Genomic DNA, 25,210 nt, shown 5'->3' on the forward strand with positions numbered 1-25,210 from the left:
GAATAAAATATTGGTTTATGAGATTTGCAGCCTATTCCATTTTGTTTTGGTAAATTCGGTATCTATATTCTGTAACGTCTAATGGCTTTAATTCATTTTGAAGGAGCAGAAGGGGAAACACACTGTGAGGTCCTGTGATTAGGAAGCCTTCCCATCATGATTAATGAGGCTCCAGGACGAATGTTCTCCCCAACACCGTCAGAGCACCTGTTCATGTGTCACTGTCAGACGACTATCTGGGTCAAAGCATAGAACTGTGACACAGCTTGAAAACACAAAGTATTTTTCATTCCTTAACTGTTGTGCACAGTAAAATGCATTTCACGAAAACTTGTGAAGATGATGGATATCGATACTCTTGTAAATATGCTCCAAATCATTGTCAAGCTTATGAAAAAGCATCATATGAGCTTCCTGCCTCAGGAAATTGCTCTTGAGACTCCAAACAATGGTTGTCTCTTCCTCTGTGTCAACCACACAGAAACAGAGACAAACACACAAACCATTTGATTCCTTTATCATGACTGAAATACATATTGCTGACCTGGTCATTCAGTGTTCTGTTCTGAACAACAGCTTAGCTGAGGTGATCTTACAGAGAAGCAAGCTGCAGCAAGTGGACTTATAACTGAGCTGAGCTGAGCAGGACAGAGCGGAAACACAGCCGACCGGCCGGCCAAGTCTGGATCGAGCTGAGCAGGGTAGAGCTCAGCTGAGCTAAGCGGATCAGGGCAGGGCTGTGTCAAAGCAAAGAGACCATTCACTGGTGTGTGTTTGAATCAGTGATTAGAGTTCTCATCAAACTCAAATTACCACTCTGTGGTTAAAAGAGCAGTGGTTACCTTCAGAGCAAGGGGACAGGAAATTAACTGGTAGATGTTTGGTTCGTAAAACCCCTTTGTTTATTGCAGACAAATACGTACGGCGGTGTTTATATCGCATAGAGGGCATGGTGGATGATAATGCATCTATCAATAGATTAATCTTATTTCCTGATGTGTAATGTAGCAAAAGTGTTTTTCCCTCAACCGATCTGTCTGCATTATTTGTTTGAAATGCTACACCAAAGCAATTCTGAAGATAGAATAAAGGAAGCTCTTGTGGAGAGAAAAAGACTAGATTCTCCTTTCCCTTTCATAAGCATAAACTGTTTTTTAATTACCTGCAAAACTGGGTTATGATGAGCTACAGTCCAGCGATGAGGCATATTGCAATACAACATTATGAAACCTCATTTATTTCGGTGTCAGAAATTTATGAAGAGGAGGACTGATATGCAAACAGAATTGCTTGTATAGTGGCATAAACTGCGGAACTGGGATCCAATATTGTATGATCAATTAAAGCCCAGTCAGACAACATTCTCTTTTATGAGCATGACTCAAAGTTGCAGTCATGATAATCATTATTTCAGTGCTACCGTGTCAGCGCTCATCATTCCGGCTCTAACGTCATTCGGCTAATGAACACCTTTGCTGGATGTGAAAACTCACGAGCAGGATTTCACAGAAAAGCATCGTGTTACTGTGTAAAAGCTTAGTAGGTAGTTTCCACTCATGCAACACGTGGCATCTTGTAAAAAAAAGTAACGATACAACACAAAAAGCGTTTTGTTATTGAACTCCTTTGAAGTATTTCATGCAACGAAGTAGTTATGACATGAGAATTCAGCGTCTGGCTGAACACATTCGTTTTTAATATGATTTTAGAGGGAACAAAAACTAGCCAGTGCAGGCTGGAACAAACATTCTGTGTTGTAATTAACAGTATGAGAGGATAAAATGCTAAAATGCGCATCTAGCTTGCAGTGATTCCAACTTTGCAGAGCTAGAACTTGTTTATTTGCTGTTTTGCATTTTTTTCTGCTTTAACTGAATGATGGACATTTCCCTTCCAGTGTTTTGTGCTCTCGTGAATTCGTGTTCATGTTGCATTGATTTCTGTTTTGCATGAAATTGGTTGGATTTGTAAATTAACTGCTCAGTCAAACATAACCTGTCATTCTCATATAAGATTAAAAATATGACATTTTTCCACGTGAAATGTTTGTTTAGGTTGAAGTGAAATTAGCTGATTCTATACTATCAGGTTGTAAATATGGGTAATAACCACCGCCTAAATACTGTGTACAACCTAAACAGTGGGACACCCATTCTTGTGCTGCTGTATGTGCCTCACCTGTTTTCTACTAAATGTACCACAAAATTTGCTTATATGCATTAAAATCGTATACTTTTATGATCACGTTTCACCAGGCCTAGTTGTATATACCAGTAACTATCCAAGCTAACCTTTAGTGGTCAAACTAACCCACCAGCCCTCCCTGCTTCACTGTATAATAAAGATTGAAGCTGAGCATACCTCCTCCCACTGGTGGATGTAACGGATAAGTCTGGACAGCCTCAGTAGGCGCAGCAGACTGAGGATCTTAGTGAAGCGAACAATGCGGAGCGCCCGAGCCGTTTTGTACACCTCAGAGTCGATCCCCTTCTCCACGATGAGGAAGATATAATCCACAGGTATGGAGGAGACAAAGTCCACCACAAACCAGCTCTTCAGGTACTTCTTCTTGATCTTCTTGGGGTCGAGGATGATCTCTGTGTTGTCCTCGAACACGATACCCGTCCTGAAGTTGAGCACCAGGTCCATGAGGAAGAAGGTGTCAGAGACCACGTTGAAGATGATCCAGGGTGTGGTGGTCTCGTCCTTGAAGAAAGTGATGCCCACGGGGATGATGATAAGGTTGCCCACCATGAACATCAGCATGGTGAAGTCCCAATAGAACCTGAGAGAAGGATAATTATACTAAGAGTCACATGTGCCAACTCCAACCCTAAAATCTCAGGAAAAGTAAGACACGATGACAGCACACTAATGGGTAAAATGTCAGCCTCTGTGTTTTTGAGCTGAATAATCGCTTAAAAAAACTGAAATACTGATGTCTAGACGCTAACAGTGGTGCTATTTGCAATGGATATCACATGCCAGCAAAGATGCTGATTCTACTCCAGTGGTATTTCTGGCTTCCTCTTTATCATGAAGCGATGCAATCTCAAAAGCAACACACACTTAGAAAACAGTGCCCCAACCTCTGAGATGCACCGTTGATATCCTGCCTGATGACCCATCTTTGTTGTCGCTAAGTTAATTGAATCTTGTCATTGTGTGTTAACCTACACCCTCAAGTCAATCCAAGGGCACACTTCCTGAAATAATTTCAAATATTGAATAGGTACATGGATATAAATAACTATGGCAACTAAAGATGACATAATCAGTGGTTATTACAGTTGCAGTTCTGTGCTCCATTACCATTCCCGATATTCACATGCAAGTGTCATTTTTCCGAATCAAACCTTACACAACAGCCAATCATGACTTTAGCTGCTTTTCTACGTCTGATGGGACGGGGATCCAAATATTTAAAGGTTGCAAACTCCTGACCGAACATTTTTTTAAATTATATAAATAAAGATACATCACATTTTACCTACATGTTACAAACTAACCCATTTGTAATCGAGAGAATCACAAATACAAAAAAATATTTGATGTGTTTTTGGCTTTACTGTACAAAAAGCTTTGAGATATAGTGTTGTCTGATCAACTCGAGATTAAAAAGGAAAGAGCTGACAATAAGCTCAACATTTATCAGAGGAACATGTTGATAACATAATACCGATGAAAGGCCCTAAATAGAAGAGATCATCAAATAGAATATGCAGATAACTGTGGGAGCTGTCCTTGGTGCTGAAACCGACCTTCTGAGGTTTGGACTAAACTTTTCCCAACTTCACTCTGCCTTTTTTAGGCCACTGGAATACGCCAAACTGCACTGAACGCAACATTTCGAGAACGCAAGAAACCCGACTCAGATGTGCACTAATCTAACCAGGTGGTCCACAGTGGAGCCTCAATATGTCTATATTTGTCCCTTTAAACGGAATATCTGAAAAGAAGAATTCGGTGCCGTTATCTAACTTTCATTCCCATTTTATATATATTTTATTGTATTTCATATTATTACAATTGTAACCATTGCTTAAGTGATTATCCTTATACATTTTATTCAGCCTATGGAAAGGGAATGAGACTATCTGTTAAAAACAAGCATTTCCTTCTTGTTATTTTGACAGCCCCCACTCTAGTTTGGCCCATACCTGAAGTCGCTGTATGGGTGGATAATCCAATTACCCGCTGACTTTACGCGCTCTTGTTCTTTCTCCACCGCCTTCTGGCTGCCAAACATGCGCAGGGAGAATTTGTTAACTCCAGGCTGAAGCATGGAACTAAACTGCCTCTGCATATATGTCTGATTCCCCCTGGGGTCTCCATCATCCGGCTCTATCTGAGAGCCGTCGTCTGCTTTTGTGAAAGTAACAGAATTTCTTGATTGCTGGCCCGGGGTCTGTCCTTTACTAGTTGGGGCGTTGGAGAAGGAAACTCTTGAGTCCTTTTTCTCCGTCGCTGCCGCACTCTTGACCTCGGCCCCCGGCCCCTGTGCCAGGGGTCCCGCTGAAGTGACGGAGCCGTCCATGCTCACAGCCTGCCCCTTACAGTCCTCACTTTCTGCAACTCCATCTGCCTGCTTGTCTTGTCTTGAGATGAGAGAGGACAGGCTCCCTGAGCTGGCCGGATCCCTTCTACAGTCTCCGTTTTTGTTGCATATCATACCGATGGCCGCCTCTCCCGTCACACCTGCCTCCGAGACTGTGTCCCCTCTAGTTCTGAAATCTGGCTCTGAGCTGCCTCGGTCGCCAGCAGCATCCCTCTGGCATAAAAGAACGGAGGCAGTCCTGCCAGCGGCACTTAAAGGCACTGACTCCTCGCTCTGTAAGAGCCAGAGCTCATTGTTGTTGGAGTTTCTGCGCGCAGGGGATGCGGCCCCGCCTCCAAGCGTAAATTTCTTCATCTTGGTTCCTCCGCTGCTCCCGTGATCCTCGCATCCTCTCAAACTGGCGACTTGAGGTGGCTGGAATTTGGGCTCCTCCTCGCCGTCCTCAGCCTCGTCCATCACTTGCAGACGAGCACAAGCAGACACTCCTGTACCTTGAACCTGGCGAGACAGGGCGGCGGCAGGGGAAGGAGCGTGGAGTTCAAAGCAGGAACAGCCCTCTGCTTTCCATTCACATCACTTTAGGATAACAGCGCACCGGTGCGTTGCTATGGCTGCAAACTGCTGATGTTATTGTGTTTGAAAGAGGGAGACATGGCGAGATTGTAGAACCACTGTAAAACCACTTATAGGCTGCTTATACGTACTGTTAAAAGAAGATTTACACAGAAAATGGACATTTTGTCAACCCAGGACACGCCCAACTTTCCAGCTCTGCTGTCAAGAAAATTGTTAGCCATTAGTAAATATAAAAATATATCCGGTTGCCTATCACAACAGGATAAATGTCAGTAATTAAGATCACAACAAAAGTTTTTTTTAGGCTAATTAACTGCGGGTCTCATTCAATAAACCACGTCTCCATGGTCATCCGACCAGAAATAATGTCAGCCAGTAATATTAGCTTAATAAACTAGATTGGGAGGAGAGCAACAACGTCCGCCTGTTGCTTTAGGTCGCTGATGGCCTTTCCATGAGGTTATGGCTTTACTGGCTGAATGGCTCCATCTCGTGGACAACATAGAAACAGCATAATCTCGCGTTGAGACCGTTCCAGGAGTCCTTCTGCTCGTCAGCGGGGAAACCATGTTTTCTTTGCTGGTCTTACAGGATTATACATCCACGGTTGACTTTAAAAGTAGTTCAAGGCTTAACTTCTTTAAAGATGACAATGTGGCATTATCTACTTCCAAAACCCAAAGAAAGTGGAGCTGAATGGGGAGGACTTAAGTATCTGAAGGCCTCCTCAAAGTGATGCAATCCTTTTAAATTTACTGGAGTATTTCAGAGCATTCCAAGTCGCATACAAAGCCATTATAAATTATTTCATAAAGCTTTGTGGTTACAAAATGGAAGTCTTCAGAGAGATTCACATTGCCAAGAACACGGCATTGTTTGCCTAAGAAGTTAATTTAAATACCTTTGTTCCCTCGTGAATTTCAACAAAAGGTTTCCTCTACATTTGATTCCCACCCCCCCCCGAACGAGCCCTCAGCCACAGTAAAAGTTCAGTCAACAGCTTCAACTTTAATACCTTTATTTCAGTTTGTGCAAGTTGTACAAGAGATGGTTGATTCCACATTCGTGGAAGGTACAATGATTCACACAAGTCTGGTTAGGTCTTTTGTCATTTCTGTAACTCTGAAATGGTAACATCCAATCACAAACACTACTCGGGTTAAATGGAACATATGGCTTCTGATTTATCTACATGGTGAAGAGAACAGAAACCGTTCAACAAACGCACAAGTGTTTCAGATCATAATCAGTGTGGGGAAAAAAAAAACTAAAAAAAAAAAAAACCTAAAATAATTAAATCCGATGTTTTTCAGCAGTTGCAGACAAGTACAAAGTTTTAAAGTTGCATTGCGGTGAAGCAATAGTTACATCTCTTGCTCTTGGTCCTTAAATTTATACTTTGGATGCGAATTCAGCAATTAAAGAAAAAAAAAAAAAGACCAACTAAAGATTTCCATCTAAAATATGAACAGGAAAACAAAAGTATTCAAAAACATTCCTACTTAAAACTTCTTTATTAGTGAGAAAACCTAGCAGACAATAAATCTTAGTTATTTCGGCATTTAATTTAAAGTGTCAGTTAAGTTTTCATGGGTAACAAAAACGCAAAAAAAAAAAAAAAGACAAGAAATGGCGCTTGTTAAGGCAAAGTATAAAACTCTGCTATAAGGAGGTTAGTGGCAGCGTTGAAGACGATCAAACGCGTGAATTCAAACGCGTCGCACCCCTTTCCTGTAAGAATGGCAGTGTTGCATCAGGATCAAAAGGATTTCACATCGTCTGAAGAGATCGTTACAAGTGACCATTCCAGATCAGAGAATATAAAGCAAAGAGTGACAGCTGGGGAAGTCAGTGCAGGAAGCGGCAGCAATCGACAGAAGATAATCACAAAACTAAGCGTCCCTCACAAACATCTCTAATCATTTTACAACGACACACACTTGGGCTAGAACAGTGTTTAAACTCATGCAATATTTGCCCCGTGGCCTCAAGCAGAAAGTATTATTCCACACTATGATCTCTGGCTGCACTATGTGATGAAGAATATAGAAGAAAATTAAAAACAGGGAGGAAATCGGTTTTTCCTTAAAACATTAAAAACACCCAAGCACAAAACGGTACTTAAAAACTGCAGGGCGCACAGTACAATGTGCCACAACAGCCGAGTCCTGGAGTGCCATCTGGACGCCAATCTAGGAGAGAAAAAGGGGAAAAGAGTTGAAAAAATAAATCAAAACCTTCCTTTCTACCATTAAAAACTTCTGGCTGGATGTGAACCGATTCATTAAACCGTGGACAACTGTACGCACCTCTTTCAGCTTCTAGTTAGAATTCCTTTGCCTCACATTCTTGTCTTTGTGGTTTGAAGTAGAATTGCTCTTCCTGAAACGCATTAAACAACCATTAGCCCTAAGATGGAGGGCAAAACTCAAAGTGAGGGCAGCGAGCCTTTGACTGTACTTACAGTGGAGCGGATCCTGAGTCATCATCTGTGCGGCAGCAAATGATCAATGAGGAGGAAAAGAAAAGAATCGAGTTAATGGCAGATTACGACTGACTGATGGGAGAAACATGCCTGCCTACACCCTCCCAACAGATGATGGTGGCAAAAATGTTTGCAACACGACATCGTCCAACATGACTGCAATGAGACCATGATCGAATTCAACTCCACAGGATTAGAAGCATGCCCAACTGGTGCATCTCTGACAATGAACACTACAGCCAAATCCTCAGAAATACTTATTGAGAAAATCAAAGCAAAAAGATAAAGAATGACCAAACATTACTTTGTCAATTGTGCACTGTTTTGGTAAACTGGTAAATTGCTAGTCATGAATGTTTTAAATGCACTGTCCCGAGTCACCCCGTAGCATCGCAGAGGCTCATGCAATACAAACAAATGACAAAAGGAACACTGCAAAAAAGGTTTTTATTACCAAACAGTAAACGCGTTTAAACTTGCAGAGCTGACACACATCCTGGCATGGACAGCGGCAGGATTCACACCCGAGCAAGAGCATGTTTTCACGAGATAAGGCGAAACCTACGGCACTTTTGTGGCCACACGATGACTGAGACAAATGGCAGACCTCACCTGAGAAGAGGGCTGCCTGTCATGCAATAAGTGCAAAATGCAGAAAGCATGCAGAGGGGTGGCTAAAACCGGATTTTCAACCTACCCAATTTCACGTCACACCATTACACTGGTTTAAAGTTTCTCATCCGACTCTTTCATTGGCTCAAAACATCATTTCCAAGGACCAAAATGAATAATTGACGCTTGCTCTGTGTTAACATTCAGGGCCAGTGAAAGAGTGACCAAATCTTTGAGTAGCACATTCCTCTTAGAAGTGGTTACTATGAAAGCACTTCATTCAGACTCCCATAGCTGTTCGACGTGGTCATCTCAGCTCAACCACTTCAGTCTGACATGCAGTTTTGTTCACTTACCAAAATGCAAAATCAGCAGCGAACAGAGAAACCAAAATGTAAATAAAAAATAAAATAAGACTTTGATGTTGATCAAGTTTCAAAACTAGAACAAAGTGATCTTGAATGTCTTCTTGGCATTTTTCTCAAACAGGTGCAGCGATTTTTTTTTCCCCAACATCCTCATAATGTAACTGGGAAAGCAGCGTTTTGTGTGAAAAGGGCCTAGAAGAGAACATCGAATACGTACCGTCGTTGACCTCATCGGGCTTTCTCCTCTTCTCGTAGATGAAGATTATGGTCACGAGGATGATGACCTCAGCCACGATGCCGAGGAAGGGCCAGAGAGCAGCGAGGCGACTGCGGACACGCAGGTGGATCTTGTCGGAATGTGTGCCGAGTTCGTTGGTTCCGGAACACCTGTAGTAACCGATGTCTTTCTCGATGCTCAGCTCGTTAATGGTCAGCGTGGTCTTGTTAGGGGTGCTCTTGATCTCAAATCGGTCACTAGTGCCATTGCTGATGAGCTGAGGCTGATGTTTAAAGACATGGAAGAAAGTTAGTCGTTTATCTAAAAATAAAATGAACAATAATAATAATAAAAAAAAAAAAGAAGTCACTTACAACCGAGTCATCATCCTCCACTTTGAACCAAATCCAATCAGTGGGCAGTGGATAGCCATGACTCACACAGCTCATCGCACCTTTGTCGTTCTCGTTACCGTGCTCAGAGTGCTTGTAGGCTGAAACGTGAGGAAGTGCTGCCGCAAAAACACAAACATTCAAATTAGAATATGGGCTTGCCCCCGGAAAGAGGCAACTTCACATAAATTCAGAGTTATAATTATGTTAGAAATAAATAAACATTTAGTATTCTCTGTATAAATTCATCACAAAGCACAAGTATCTCTACAGTAATATTTAAGTTTTTACATTGCCTGGAAAACCCTGTGAACTGTTAGGTCTGCGCTGTACAGACTAAAATTTATCTTGCCGTTTATGAAATGTCTTCATTATACAGATAATACAAAATATCAGTACGTCTTACAGGCAATAGACTGCAGAGCCCTACTATTAGGCAGGACAACATCTATTCATGATAAATAATCAGGAACATAATCAGAACATTTCACAACGCCACATGAAAATAACTGCTCAGTGGTTCAAAGAGTGAAACCTTATCTCAGGTGCAGTTCAATCCACATGCTATAAAACCTGTAGCTACAAAGTTAAGACTATGTTCACACAAACAGGAACATTAATGTGCAGCACTCAACTCACTTTTGACTTCAATCGTTTTCTTCACTTCTGGATCAGTCAGGAACACACATTCATACAGTCCACTAGTCTGAGGGGTGATTTTGTCCAGACTGTGGTCAGAAGAAAGAAAACACAGAAGGACAGAAAATAAAGTCATATTTATTGTTCTTTCCTCTGAACCTCAGCATCTGGTAGCAAGTAAATGACTTGTGAGCAAAGCTTAAGGCACTTTCATGATTGCGATTAGTTTTCCACTTAGCCGAGTAGAAAATCCACAACACAACCCAGTTTATGTTCAAAAGCTGGGGGTAAAACTAGAGCTGCTTGTCCACTAGAACATTTCATTTTTCCACCCCTAATCACAATCCCACTTTTGTTTAGTGCTTCTGTCCTGCCCTCTCTTTGAAATGGAGAATTAAGGTCAGGCCGAGAAAAGCCCAGTGCTAGGGGCGCTTGTCCCTACTGCCAAGACCGCCAGCAAAACTACACGACTGCACGGTTCAGCTCTATGCTGATCAACAACAGTGAATGCCTGAATGGCAGCCCCAGCTCTGCTGCTAATGGAAGCAGGGGGAGGGAGGAGAGACAGAGCAGAGTGCAAGAGAGAGGGCATTTGAGCAGAACAACAGTAATATAATGTTGTATTATAGCAAAAAAAGCACAGATAAAAAGGACAATATAAGGGCAAGAGCAGACAATCTACTCCATGTTCTTATCGGTCTATGATAAACAACAGATAGTGTGGCATAGTAACGGCAGGACATGCGTGCTTATATAGCTATGGGATGAATGGATTTTCTTACCTGTAAAGTATCCAAGCTGCGGAATCAGTGGACTCTGTGCCTTCAATGATTTTGCCATTGTGTGTCCAGTGGGAACCCTTAATTTGAAGGTTATTGTCTGTCAAGTTGCAGGTGAGAGCAGCAGATGTTTCGTTGCTGACCACAGAAGGTACTGTTATGATGTTTGGGGCTTCAGATAAAAGAGGGACAGAACACATTCAGCTTCAGCAGTACGAAACAACACAGTAAATTAACAGTAAATGGCCATTTAATCTTAATTGCATTCAGTTACTGAAGAGACAGTGTTACGACTAAACTATGGTAAGTCCAGACACTCAACAGCTGTCTACAGAAGTTAATGATTCCATGTCTCCAAACATAAATACACGACAACCCAACGCTGACACATACGGGTGAAGAAAATTTGAAAATGATGAAAAGGCAAATTAAAACAGACTAATCGTTAAATTATTCCTGCTCTTGTCAAGTGGATTTATGGGGTCGAGTCATGGAACAGTTTCAGAAAACTGTTGAGTGTCAATTGGTTGGGCAAGTATTACCAAGCAAGCCCTTAACAAGCTACATAATCTAATCAACTTTGAGAATAACAGAAAAAACATCCAGTCTCACAAGTCAAAGAAAACAGTGTGGCACAAGAGTTCTGTACAAATTCACAGAACTCTCCTGAGGAGAAAGAGCTCCCCGATTTGGGGAGCTCTGCCCCATCAACAGTAAGATTGGAGGAAGAAAAGGAGTTTCACTGGAAAAGGGTAATGGAAACTGTCAAAACTACAAAAGGTCATGGGGAAAGGTCATGTGAAAATACATGCATAAGAAGCTACAAATGAGGGGAGAGAGATAAGAGTTTAAGCAAAACTACTTCTTCAAGAGACAATACTGGGCCACAAGGCAGAAACATGCCCCAAGGCTGAGACACTAGGTTTAATAATTAGTTAGAATAATAATTAGCCATCTTCTGTGCCTTCAGTTTAGTAGGCTATGAGCAACAGGAACATTTACAAGTGTAAAAGAAAAGGGGCGTTTACAAAGTTAGTATCATTTAAAGAAAACGCAGCTAAATTTCTACCAAGAAGCAACACCAATCAAGTAATCTGACACCCCTTTTTATTCTGCTTACACTACAACTGGTCAAAATTATTGCATATTACATTCAATTCATATGAATTTGTGTCCCAAAAGGAGCCATTAGCAAGTTTCTAACCTTATGACTTGTATCATATGCATGAAAACAAAATTGTACTTAAGCCTTGAAAGAAGGAAGTTTTTTTTTTTTTTTTTTTTTTTTTTTTTTAAAATAAAAAGTAATCAGATGGAAGGCTTATTTTGTATCAGGAGATAAAGGATTAGGAAGCAACCAGGCCATGCTTTATGACCGTGTCTACTACAGGACAACCTTGGAGCTTTTGAGGAAAGGAGAGGGAGACTGTGTACTAGGTGAAGCAGGATGGAGAGTAAACTGGACCGGGAATCAAGGCAGTTGAGTGGAACGGGAGCCAAACGCCCAGGCCTTCACTAATGAGGAGGGATCAGTCGACTACTTTGACTGAGGTCTCCTCGTGCTTCTTCTGCCACTCACGTTCAATCACAATAATGTTAGCCTGCGAGCGGATCCACTTGATTTTTGGAGTCTTCTTCAGATCATTGCGGTCAGGGTCGTTGGAAGCGCGGCACTCGTATGTGCCCGAGTCCTCAAGGGTGAGGCTGGTGAGGTGAATGGTGCTAGTAGCGTGTGCTATGTATGTGGCATTTATTCTGACACGCTCACTGCGTGCACCGTCAAACAGCTGGGTGAAGGTCTCATTCGCCTCCTCACCCTGTACAAACCACCACTGCACCTCGGGGATGGGGGTCCCTATCACCTCACAATGCAGCTCTGCGCTGTCATTGGTGAGTTTCATCTGGGAGAGGGGAGATTTGATAAAACCCGCTGAGCACAATTATGAGTCAAGCCCAGCAAACAGATTTTAAGAGATTGTTTTATGTGATGGTTTTAAAGCAAATCAGGTGATGACATGATCAGATGAGAAAAGCAATGATGAAAAAAAAGCATGTACACAGGAAAGAGAAAGACAAGAAAAAGTTAATTAAACAAATCAAAAAAAAATGCAAGCAAGCACAGCAAAATATGTAAGCACATAGATCAGAGAATCATTTTCACCCAATTGTCAGTCTGAGAAATGTTCATTCTTGGAACTCTGACCCATTAAGATAAACAAAAGAAACAACACAAAAGGCTGTTAGGGATGACACAAGCTGGACTGAGTGTGAAGTGCCAAGCCACACACCCAGTTTCCAATAGTAGAAAATAATAGCATCGTTTACTGCTTTGAGAGCACAATTTGTCAGATCTACTGTGTTTCTGTCACACCCACAAAGAGCAGACAGAATTCTTTATTTATTTTTTTAAAGTGGAATATGAGAATGTCCAGAAAAATACCAAACGAAGAAAAACCTAGGAGTAGTGGAAGTATTTACAGCTCAAAACAACAAGGCAGAAGGCACTCTGCAGGGAGGGGCTGCTTAAAGCCCACAAGGAGAGAATAAATATGCTTTCCAGTCTGTCCTGTTCTGCCTACCTAGTAAAGTCCAAATATTTCTACAGTGGAACGTTTTACCATGTTCCAGCTTCACACCAGGAAGATGTTTGTTGCTGAACTACTGCATCACAGCTGCACTATCCAGTGAAACTACAGTGAAAGGTGGATTGTTGCGCATACAATTTTGCTCAAATGAAGCTAAAATCTATTTTCTAAATATAAAAAAGGTTTTTAATAATAGGCTCTGTGGCAAAACTCTTGATGCCTTATGGCTGCTGAGTGTGGATGCTCATCTGTTAACATAATTAAATTTATCACATTCCTCAAATGCTATGCAATTTTAATGCTTCTGGTGCTTCGAGCCTTAGTCTGTCATCTGACAACAAAATTTCTTAGCTAGAGATTACACTTCTCTGAATGAGGCGTATAACCCTAAAATATCATTTAGGTGATGCTCAGTTAATGTTTGATTTCTCTCCGTTCATTTAAATTTGTTAGATTCACAGTCAAAACAGGTGTGTTTGCACCAGGTAAGGACTTTTGTCTGAGTAAAAATATCTACTTAAGAATTCAGTTTGAGGCTTTTGACAAAAAAGCTTGATCGTCATCCCCAAAAGAAAGCTGAAGCAAAAAAAATAAAAATAAAAAGACAGCAACACAAAGCATTGAAAGCATTACCACAACATTAAAATAATGTGCAATGAATTAATAAAGACCATGGAAAAAAGCAGATGAGATGATATGAAAAACAAACATCACTGTGAACCCAAATGCAGAAGTGTACGTCGCACTTTGAGTTTTGTTAATTTGTTGTGATAAGTTCAACCAATAAAGCTTGTAGTCTTCAACTAGGTTAACGCGGATATTTTTCAGGTCATTGTGCCATTGATTTAATGGAGGCTTTGCACACAGGATGACTGAAAGAGGAAACTGCAAAAGGTCACATGGGTGGCCGTTTTAAGCCATTAAACAAGTAGTAACAAAAAGGTTATGGATCATTTTTATAAAAATCAGGAAACTTATTTTCACTCTTCACTTTAAAAGGTGTCATTGAATCAGAGTGAATAGAGTTCTAAATGTGGTCAGATCATCCAAACCATATTTAACACTACACAACCAGTTGATCACAACCAGTTAAAAATACAATCTGTGGAGCGTGACCACATTCCTTTGTGGGATTTAAAAAGAAAAAGACTCCAGACTCAGTTTAAAGATCACTCGTGTCTTCCTCTTTATACCAAGTAACAAAAACGTAACTGACACACTAAGGCCAACTTAAATTGCATAAGCGATGGAGATGAAGGTACAGTTTGTTACCAAGTGTGAAGACTGATGGATTAGATGTCACCCTGTGTGCCAATTACATGCTGAATGTAACCCAGCTTAACATACTAACAAACCACAGAATGTCTGTCATGAAGAGGTTTTCTAGAGGGCTGACCGATTTCAAATATAGGCTCTCTTACTCGTACCACTAATTTCTTTTAAAACACTTACATTTTGTGATGGCCGTGATCAATCATTGAACACCTCCCATGCAAAATGTCAGCAAAGAACAGACAGTCTAGTTACTTGATAACAGGAGTTTCAATCTCAAAGTGCATATCATGTCAGTTTCCAAACTTAGAATGGCTTTCCCACCATTACTAAAGGTCACCTTAACGGCACATGCTGTATGGTAGTTCAAAATTAAATATAACCCCGGCCCTTGTCCCAAGTTTAACATGTAACCTACTCAACAAGATGATTCCGTAACCATGACCCTCTGCTGTGTAACGTGAGAATTGGTCCGTTGTGCCTAAAGCCCTTTTCAAAGATCACATTTCTTAGTCAGCATTTGACATTTAGCAGCTATGATGAACTTGGAAAGGCCGAGAAGTAATAAAGTAAAAAAAAAAAAAAAAAAAACACTACATACAAAATATGATTTTAAGTTTCAAATAGCTGACCCAAGACAGAACAAAATAAACTTGAGTTATAAACTTATTTAAATCTAAATAAACGTATACTTCTCAGGTCACAATCAGCAATCAAAAGTATATTGACATTTCAAAACTGACGCAATAGCGGGCTGATCACGACAAGAGAAGCACCATCTCAAAAGGCCACATCGATCTTGCACTTTAGCCACGGTATAAATATCCAAAACTTAAGAAATTATTTACCCAAATTTGTTTAAAGTTAAAAAAAAAAAAACTGACAACAGCATGCCTTCCTAACGCAGATGCTACAGATGTACGAACAGGAGTGTGCACATGACGAGAATGTCTCTAAGTCTAGATGAATAGTCACCGTCAGCCTATCGATATGTGCAGCCCTGGAGTGAGAAAATAAATAACTAGAAAAAAAAAACGACCCACTTTGCCCACTGTAATCACTCAGCTGTGGAAGACCAGCATTGATTTGTCATCACATTAGATGCCAACGTTAACTCTAAGGGGAAAAACCTGTCACAGCCAACGCTACTGCTTAGTGTGCAGGCTTTTATCATAAAAGGTAGTTTAAATGAGAGCTGGTTACGCAGCTGGAGTCTCAAAATGGTGGCCAATAATCAAATGGGCCTACGTTCAACAGCTTTTTAACCAGATTACTTGAAGGAAACATAAGGTACCTTGGGCTTGTTGAAAATGTAAAAACTTGATCAAAAAAAATAAATGAATGAATGAAGCTATCACAGAAAATGTAAGAGTTTTGGGTCCCTTGTCTTGTCAGCATATGCTGACATGCTGAAAGCTATTAGGGTGATTAATCTGAACAGGGAACAAATCTCAAAATATTGTATTGGGACTGCCAAGCTGACCAAGTCTATGCATAACAGATGACCACTTCCTAAGAACAGCAGAAAACATTAAATCAGGTCACAGGATCTGTGACATCATATCCTGTGACACAAAAATAAATATTAATCGAATCATGCAGGGGAGGAGGGTCGTTCATACAATACAATAAGTAAAGTATAGATGTCAAAATGAGAAAATACTAGGGTCCCCAGTTTTGGTAAACAGCTGATATACATTTGTGTTCATAACTTAAACGACATTCCTAGTGTGAAACACCCATCATTAATCACAGGACTAAGTATGATTAGGTATGAAATGGTAGTGAAGCTTAACATGTTTGGATCAGAGAAATTGGCGTAACATGCGCTAAACGCAGCGATGAAAGATTTACAAGAGGGCTGAGACACTTTCGCTGCTGGGTGATTGTGGTGGTAGTCCGGCTTAGTTTTAAAGAGCAGCTCCTCTGGCAGCAATTACTGATTGTTAGCAATTATTTAAAACGTTACGCAACTGCAAGTTAATTTTACACACGCCACTAATGTACGTCATTAAATCACGGTACAACCCAATAAACATTACGGCTCACATGACCAAAAAAATGGCAACCAGTACCTCGTTAACAAATATCTAAACGCATCTGTAGAACGTTAACGTACTAGTTTTCGAAATGATACATCATGTGCTAAGTAAACGCAGCATTGGAGCAGTCACGGTCTGGAAAGCTTTCGAGACCGCAAATTAGCAAAATGAGTCGCTAGCAGTAATGCTACGCCTAATAGAGCCAGCCGCGACTTGTTTAAACGGTGCCATTCATACGAGATGCGGATAACATGCCAGAATTTGAGTAGCAGCTTCAATGTTGTATACGACGTCAATGGCCAAAACACTTCCAAAAAGGACTTTACCCTGACCGCCAACATTTTAGTGTTTGTTCAAAGTCTGTACATCTCCAACCAACATGGCTGACAACACAGTTCTTACCTGTGGACGCATTAGTTCGCCAGCAGCTCAGTAACAGGGCACTTACAGCCCACAGCAGCTTCATGGTTTATGGCAACGGATAAACTAGATGGTCAAGATAACGAAACGTTGATAAAGTTTGGCTGAATTCTCTCCTTCCTTCCCTTCAGAACAGCCTTTCCAAGCGGCTGCTCGACACTGAACCGATGGAGTTGGTCGTCCTCTACTTGCACTTCACGCACACGTCCTTATCGGCACGTACACATGACGTTTCACTTCTTGGGCGTGGCTACGTCAAATGATCATTTTCTTTCTTTTTTTCCCCTCAGAACGAATACTAACTTTTTAATCTTCTTTTTAAAAAATATTCCAACTCAGACAGTAGTTATATTATATAGCAAACCATAGACTCAGTTTAATATACTTACTGGGGTGGAAACTTTAACCAACTGCACTGAAACAAAGTACTTTCAAGAGTTTGTTGGTAGTTTTGAGTCTCACTAATAATTTTTTTTTCTTCTTTTTTTATGTAAGTCAGTCACACGTTTCAGATTCAAGCAGTAGTAGTAGTTTCCAGTCACAGCCAACGCATGGGTGTGGACTTGCCTGTAGTGAAGTGTTTGTAATAGCAACAAAACTAGATTTCCCCACAACACAGTTCTGAAATGTTGGACAGTTGTAAACCTGTAGGGTCGGTCTTGACTTATTTGAGAACGTTTCATTATACCGTAATGTAATCCACACTACGGAAGAAATTCAAATAAACTCTGGAGTTTACTCAGCAGAGAAATACAATACAATACACTCTGCATACCGAACCTCTGAAAGAGCAACAACCGTGACCTTATGACAACCTGAATTCAAAAAGAGGCAAGCAATAGCGTAACTCTAAAATTAATGCATAATATGGTGTTGAAAGCTTTTATGCAAGGGTATTTGACAATAACTGACTTGTGGAGGGGTGAAAAAAAAAACACATATACAAAGTAGATATGTTGCAAGTTTTTGAAAGGAGAACGTTTGTTGATAGACTTTAATCCTACTCTGCAGTTTATTTAACATTAATATCCACATATTCTCTGCATAGTCCCCTTACCTTTTCATAAAGAGTGCTGCCAACCTGCAAAAGCCCCCCCGTCCCCAATCATTTCATCGTGATAAAACTGCTTACATGGCTTCTCAAAACCCAAGTCCATTGGAAATTACTGCTTCCCTCAGAAAAGAAGCTTCCATCAATAATTTTCCAACTATAGCTGAAAACAATTAGTGTGTTGTGGGATCACTGAATCTTTAGTGCCAAATGATAAATTCGCTTGCCATACTGAATTTCGTGGTACTTATTCAAAAGGCACAAGCACTCGGCATCAACCACAATGTCAAGAAGTGAATATAAATCAACATTTTCACATTGTAAAGTCGACTCCACGGCCATAAGTTAAATGTGTTCACTGGTATGCGTCCACCAATGTTGTGTTCCTAACAATTCCCTCGGATGAAAGCCTTTGAACATTGGACCCCTGGGGACAAGAGAGGTACAATGGAGAGGAAACGCACCCATAACACTGAACAATAAAAGGAAGCAGTATGTAACTGGCTTATTGATAACATTTAGCAGGTGAGTGCAGTGGTGAAAGATTTCAGATAGACTCCGTTTACTTTTTCCATGCCTTTAGATCAGGCATCACTTTGAAGGTACAAAATGATGTCAAAGCTTTATTATGCATTGAAAACAAGCCCAGGAATGGGGTTAATAGGGGTTATTGTTCCCCGGTTGTTCCAAGAGTCAGCGAGGCCCAGTCAGGGGAACAAATGAACACAAACCAGAACAGCTGACGCCTTGAGTGTTTTCAAAGAGCTGAAGAAAGTTTACCATCGTTATCTGTTCTTATTTGGACAAAGGAAAGAGGAGACTTGGTAGCAAATGCGATTAGCCTTTTGAACAAATTCTGAAAATGTTTCTTCCAGAGTAAAATCACAGGTAGTCTCTACTTAAAGAACAACAGAGTGAGTGCAATGGGAGGGGAAAAGACCTTATATCAATGGTTATCTACAGATGAAATAAAAAAGCATTGGTTTCTAATAACTTCATCATGGACAGTCTTTCAGCCCATCTTAACTGACTATCGTTGCCTCAGATTTAGCTTTACGAAATACCACAAATAGGCCATGCTGAGAATAAACTGTATGAAATAAGCTATTTATTATTTTTCATACAATTCTTCTGGTACACGATCGTGGTGGAAATGACTAGTTTTTTCGACTGATCACTTCAGAACATATTTCATTTATTCTTAAGTTAAAAAGCACAAACATGTGGAAATGTTCCAAAGTGTAAATACGCGAGACATGCGAATGCATTTTTGTTAGGCTTGCAAGGAAAACTCAAATGAATCTTTTGGTGTGTGACTGAATGAGGCTCATCAGTTTTATAAAAGAAATAAACTAAAACAAACACATTACTGCAATCCTACCAAGGAATTTTAAGTGCAAACAATGGTACCTGTGTAGTGTCAGGTAATCTCAAAAAAACGCTAACTGGATCCTCACAATGTCATAATTACAAAAAGCTATTCAATTCAATTCAATTCAATTCAATCGAAAACAACAGGGTCAAATGTAATATTCCTCTTAAGGATTAAGAAACTTTAGTGCACGTTTAAGCAGTGCACTATCGTGCACTTTCACACACTCTGGGATATGAATGCTAGTTCTTAAAAAAAGAAAGGAATAATTTTACATCTCTTTATGCCTCATTGGTAAAAGAGGGTCATCTTAAATCATACAAGTCTAGATAATATAGAACAAAAAAACAAACAGCAACTGTCTTGTTGTTTCTAGTCTTCTACCTTTGGATCCCTTTGTTTTTCTCTACTTGTATGAGGTGCTTCAGGCGAATTGAGCCCCTTGAGGTTTTCATGCTTCTCCACATCCTCCCCTGACTGAAGCTGCGATTCAGGCCTCCACCCTGTCATTGTTCAGATTCCTGATGAAGGTGGGGGAAACGCAACGGGCAGAAATACATAAACACATGTATCACTTACCCCGGAATCAGGCCTAAATGCTCGCGGTGAGACGCACTCAGGCCTCTGCCCTACCACAGGGAGGGATCGGAGGTCACTGCTCTGAAGTGCAGCAGCCTCCGAGCTAAACAAGCTCATAGGGCGATAAGGAACGAGTGCCCTTTCTACGAGTTATCAGCGGAGTTTTCGTTGCTGGTCGAACTTGACGACTGAGGCGTAGAAGAAGATGAAGAGGAGGAGGAGGAGGAAGAGGAGGAGGTAAAGTTCATCCCTGATAGTTCTGGAGGGTTGGTTGCAGTGTTTTGTCCACTCAAGCTTTTCCTGCATACTGGACAAGTGTCATGCTGGAAAAAACAAAGATGTCAATGTTTTAGTGTCACCGCTGATGTTTACCCATCAACCCCCTTTTTTTTTTCCCCAGACAACAACTGGTGAATATCTACTGTAAGCAAAAGGAAAATTGGGTGTTTGCTGAATACCTGTTCCAGCCAGGGGACTATGCAGTCATTGTGGAACATGTGATTGCATGGGAGCTGCCTCACACTTTCTCCAACACTGTAATCTTCTTTACACACCGGACATTCCAGTCCTGAAGCTGAAAGACGGGACGTGTTAAAGGGACATTGCGTCATGTAATACAAATATGATATGTTAACTGGCGCTGGCTGGAAATTTGACTAACAACAACACAGCGTTATTTGATATTGAAGTCATCGAGAGAAGAAAACATATACGCTTGGTCACCCAACGGCAATTCTCTTCAGATGTGCAGAATTAAAAAAAAAATAAGATGGAAATCCATCCAAAAGAAGAAAAAAAAAGGGATGCTAGGCTACTGATTTGAATTGTCATTAGCTTCACAAAGTTGCATAACTAACTGCCAAAAAACAATATGATGCAATAACCATGTTAAAAGGAGGAGTGAGTAGTATTTAATGCCATCTAGTGGCTAAGTTACAAACGGCAACAAATTTAATGCAACAGCAACTATAATAATAAACTGTAGTAAACTATAATTATATTACATTTCTGCCAAAAGAACCATCTAAACCACAGATGGGGCATATTTCTGATGTAAAACATGTCAGTCAGAGTTCAGAAAAAATTATCCTTATCAACCATCTAGGGATTTCAATAAAACAACAGACTTACCAGAAATAATTAAGTATATTACGAGTATCTGTCACCAGCATTTTTTTTAGTGGAATCATTTTTCTTTGATTTTGATTTAACTCCCCTTTTGTCAAGTTAAATCAGCTTTTCTTTCCCATCTTTTGGAAACAGTTTTATCATTTGTTTGTTTTACCTCCCTTCAACATGCGTGTTGCATTCTTTCACACTTATCTTACTGACTTGAGCTATTTCAATACTTGTGATGAGAAGCACTTCTGCTGTTTCTCAAATGTTTTATATACTGCAAATAAAGCTGATCAGTGCTGAAAAAGACAAAAACAGTGTCATCATCCGCATCTTTTCGCTTACCAACATGCTCGCTCGTAACTTGCACAGTGGGAAGACTTTTTATTTTATCCCTGTCAGCAGGCGGAGGTCCCGTGTTCTCAAACTGGTTTAATAACTAAACAACAGGAAAAGGATAAGATTGGAAAATAAATCAAACCAATGAGTTTTACACATTGCAGACTGGCTCAAACAAAACATAGAATTTACTATCCAACAGTCCAAATAAAAAACTTTTCATTATTTATGCCGGATGCTGTCTTATAGAATACCTGTGTTATAATAGCATCGAGTCCATTAGCACCCCAGGCATAATCCATAGGATTTGAGTGTAGAACACCCCTTTAAATAAGAGGAAACATCAGAGCAAGTCAAGCGCTTTTCGTTATTAGTTTATATTGTTTTTTTATGTTCTGTTCCATAGACTTACCAGGGCCCAACACCGATATTTGGCATCGCAGTAGGTGCGATTATTCCATTCACAAGCTGCTGAATGATTCTACGAGACAAAGGAATCGTACAGTTGTAGATAAATGTGATGGTACAAAGTTGTCAACAGGTTACCAGGTTTAAAAAAATAGCACCATTTACATTTACGTCATAAATTCTACATCTTACCCCTCTAATGTGGGAACTCCATCATGTCTCCCCGCCTGTCGCCGTGAACCATGACGACTTCTGGGTTGCCTGGCACCGTATCGCTGCCGTGACGCCGTTTCCCTTTCCCGCCGGTTTTCAGCATCCCGGTTGTCCTCCGTTCCAAGTCCAGAACCAAAGTCAAAGCTATCATCAAAGACGCTGAGGGAAAACTGACCGTAGCCTGAAGGGAATGTAAATAAGTGCTGGTCCACATTCTGGGAAACAAACACATAAAAATAGGCCGATTACAAAAAAAAATAAATAAAAAAATCAGCTGTCAAAAAGAAACTGATATGTTTCAGTCAGAAATCTTAACACAGAAATGACATTAACTAAATAAGAAGGCTAATTTCCAAAAAACAGCCCAATGATTAGGAAAGAATTATTAAGACAGGAGTTGCAAAAGCAGAAGTGAAAGCCTTGTTACAAACTGTATCCTGTCAATGTACTTTCCTTTTCTTTTTTTTTTTTCTTAAAATGGTGACTCTGTTACACAATCGTGTGCTTAACTGAGTCACAGTGGCGCAGAACAGATGGGGGTCAAGTGACAAGAGATACAGTCTATCAAATACAGAGTATAGATCGGTTGGAAACCTCAAATGGTTGTTGGTTCTGGGGCCCACTGGAGATCGTGGACAGGGAGCCATTGTCGGCGCTAAACGGGACAAACAGTTTACAGTGTTACATGCGGACTTTGTACTGTGCAAAACAAATCATGTGTCAAAGTTTTCAGAATCTCATTCACTTTAATTGGCACATTTTGCTGCCAATTACCCTTCTTATTCTCAGCACTCCATGATAATTAACTTGAAGAATAAAATTAGAAACGGTAACATTGAGCTGAATTAAATTATAAGATGGCAACCCATGCCAGCACTTCTGAGTAAAGCCTGCTGTTCATTTACTTTTCTTTTTTTTCTAAAAATATATTTCTCATGAGAGAAAGATTACTGAATAAAATCAAAAACAACAACAAAAAAAAGGTCTCCTAAAACTTAGTCTGCATTAAACAAAGTCAAGAGTAAAGTCCCAGTTTGAGAATATAAGATGTTAGATAAGTTATCTACACTCAACTTACACTTTTAACTCACCTTCTCTCTTCCAGCAGCTCTTCAATAAACCCTGACTCACATCTTGGACACGTGTACTCCTGGAAACAAATAAAAACAGAAACCATAACACGGGTGTAAGTGAGAAAGAACCTCCCACTAGGTTCTAATAGTATGTTGTCCTCTTCTTTTGTCACTACGTGAAAATTGTGCAACAACACACTCAATCACACTCCCAGTGCTTGAAGGGAAGTGCTTGCTGATCAAAGATATTTAAAAACAACGGAGACATCAAACAGAAATATGAATAATTCTACATCTGTTGAATTGACCAAAACCTGCAAAACGCAACAGAGGGCTTAAATGAGGAAAGTATTACTAAATGCTTTGTTTATTGAGATACTAAAGATTTGAATTCCACTACTGACTTCTCTTGATAGCTACAAGCAGTCATTCCTGGTAACTTTGTCTTTTATCCCCATGTCATAGAATCAAGTGAACCCCATTGAAACCACTTATCTTCTTCAGATTTCAGACCAGCCGAACCACAATGTGAGCTCGACCACCTGAAAATGTTGTCTAGCTGATCTGACTGCATTCAGAGTCTTAAGGTATCTGGATACAGATCATATGCGAAGAACAGGGCTAAACAGTCTTAGGACTATTAACAAGAAAAGCTTGAACAAACTGCTGTGAACTTAAAGGAGTTACGCAACATATCTACAGACAAGCTGATCATCTGTCAAACACCATACAGCAAACCCGCTTTCATAAACTTAGTAACCCTATAAAACTCTAAACACTCTTTATGTAGGTACAGATATTGTTGCCATGTTTTGTTCGTGTCTGCGTTTGGCAATGTTAAGCAGGTGTGTTTTATAGTTGTGTTGGCACAATAAAGCTCAACTTCACTCTGAACGAATAGTTTATTGTCCGCAGTTAAACAATTTCTGCCCAGTTGTGTAAGCTGTTAATGAGACCACAGGGCATCACGAGCAACCCGCAGAAACCCATGGCTGATGTTTCACATTGTAAACGGCACGTTTATCCCCCCCTCCTGTGACAGATCATTCTAGCCTGTGACAGACATGCTATTCGAGTGTTAAACTGAATAGCCACACAGGTAATAGGTGAGAGGGGCATTGTTGCCACTCATTATTCACATTAGCAATTAACAAAACAACAACAAAACACCTATCAACATTTAGGTAAGACTAGCGCTCGCAAGGTTTCATCAAGAAAATACATAACTGAAATCAAATATAACAGTCGATAAACGTTAATCAACTGTACTTCTAGTCGATATAGCTAGTGGTTGGGTTAACACACCCAAAACAGCCCCAAAACAAATAACAAAATGACAAAACTAAACACTGTTGCCAACTGTTTAAGACGAAGACCAGAACTCGTAGTGTGGTGACTACGCACTTTCTGTTTTCATGCCGACGGATCTTAACGAAGATAAAAAGCTAACAGGGTGGCATTAGCAACATCAACGGAACCTCGTAGGAGTAAGCTAATATTGTTAGCATGCTAACAATTGTCCCGCTGATACAACGATATCTATTAAAGGTAAAAAATAATCCTGTTTTGCTTTTCTTTCATTTAACTATAGCTTTCTACATTTTCTGTATTTGATACATACGGGAAGCCGAGGACTAATCTCTGCTGAACATCTGTGACAGAAGAACCGGCTGGGCCATGTAGGAGCTTCGGCCATCTTTAGCTTCTAAACAGTAGAGAATAGGAAAGACTACGGAACAACGCAAAGGACAAAGTTATTCCTGTGGAATAAACGTCGTTGGTACACTGTAACAAATAGTCAAATAATATGATATATATATATGTATATATATATATTTTTTTCAATTCTTTATATAGAGGGTCTTATCCCCATCTACACTCCATGAAAATGTAATAAAGCGATTATTATCACACAATGGTTTTAAAAATAATTTTAAAAATGTTTAAAATCCACACAAGACATAACCATGAACACAACAAACAGGAAATATATAAAACAACAGAAAAAATAAACACCATTCTGCACAAAATAGCAAAACGAAAACACAACAACAAATTCTTAACCACAACTAAACAGAGGACAGCGTTGCAAAAGAAACCAGAGACAAACATAA

The 25,210-nt window shown here is 40.1% G+C and overlaps 3 protein-coding genes across 4 annotated transcripts in view; all 3 read right to left on the minus strand.

Annotated features, from left to right (window-relative positions):
- hcn2b (hyperpolarization activated cyclic nucleotide-gated potassium channel 2b) overlaps nucleotides 1-5,014 on the minus strand; it is a 44,204-nt gene extending 39,190 nt beyond the window's left edge. The window contains exons 1-2 of the mRNA XM_072389776.1: nucleotides 4,161-5,014; nucleotides 2,362-2,785 (exon numbers count right to left, since the gene is read on the minus strand). Of these exons, the coding sequence (XP_072245877.1) occupies nucleotides 2,362-2,785; nucleotides 4,161-5,014 (1,278 nt within the window). The remainder of the gene's footprint in view (nucleotides 1-2,361; nucleotides 2,786-4,160) is intronic.
- A 1,121-nt stretch (nucleotides 5,015-6,135) lies between these two features.
- On the minus strand, nucleotides 6,136-17,162 carry bsg (basigin). Of its 2 annotated transcripts, none has more exons than XM_072389765.1 (8): nucleotides 16,928-17,162; nucleotides 10,630-10,798; nucleotides 9,848-9,936; nucleotides 9,191-9,327; nucleotides 8,817-9,099; nucleotides 7,599-7,611; nucleotides 7,444-7,516; nucleotides 6,136-7,326 (listed from the first exon to the last, which is right to left on the minus strand). In XM_072389765.1, the coding sequence occupies exons 1-7, from the start codon at nucleotides 16,989-16,991 to the stop codon at nucleotides 7,456-7,458; spliced, it is 816 nt and encodes a 271-aa protein (XP_072245866.1). In that variant the 5' UTR covers nucleotides 16,992-17,162; the 3' UTR covers nucleotides 6,136-7,326; nucleotides 7,444-7,455. The 2 variants fall into 2 exon arrangements, with proteins under 2 accessions (XP_072245866.1, XP_072245865.1); XM_072389764.1 differs by having other exon boundaries at nucleotides 7,599-7,623; nucleotides 16,928-17,161.
- A 2,008-nt stretch (nucleotides 17,163-19,170) lies between these two features.
- Nucleotides 19,171-24,828, minus strand: LOC140312094 (E3 ubiquitin-protein ligase RNF126-like). The gene is made up of 9 exons (XM_072389766.1): nucleotides 24,718-24,828; nucleotides 23,115-23,173; nucleotides 22,618-22,678; nucleotides 22,003-22,238; nucleotides 21,815-21,883; nucleotides 21,657-21,726; nucleotides 21,409-21,502; nucleotides 20,406-20,521; nucleotides 19,171-20,270 (listed from the first exon to the last, which is right to left on the minus strand). The coding sequence occupies exons 1-9, from the start codon at nucleotides 24,790-24,792 to the stop codon at nucleotides 20,091-20,093; spliced, it is 960 nt and encodes a 319-aa protein (XP_072245867.1). The 5' UTR covers nucleotides 24,793-24,828; the 3' UTR covers nucleotides 19,171-20,090.
- Nucleotides 24,829-25,210: the final 382 nt, after the last annotated feature.

Source organism: Leuresthes tenuis, unplaced genomic scaffold (assembly GCF_036924035.1).
Source record: "Leuresthes tenuis unplaced genomic scaffold, fLeuTen1.0.hap1 SCAF_7, whole genome shotgun sequence".
Classification (NCBI taxonomy): Eukaryota; Metazoa; Chordata; class Actinopteri; order Atheriniformes; family Atherinopsidae; genus Leuresthes; species Leuresthes tenuis.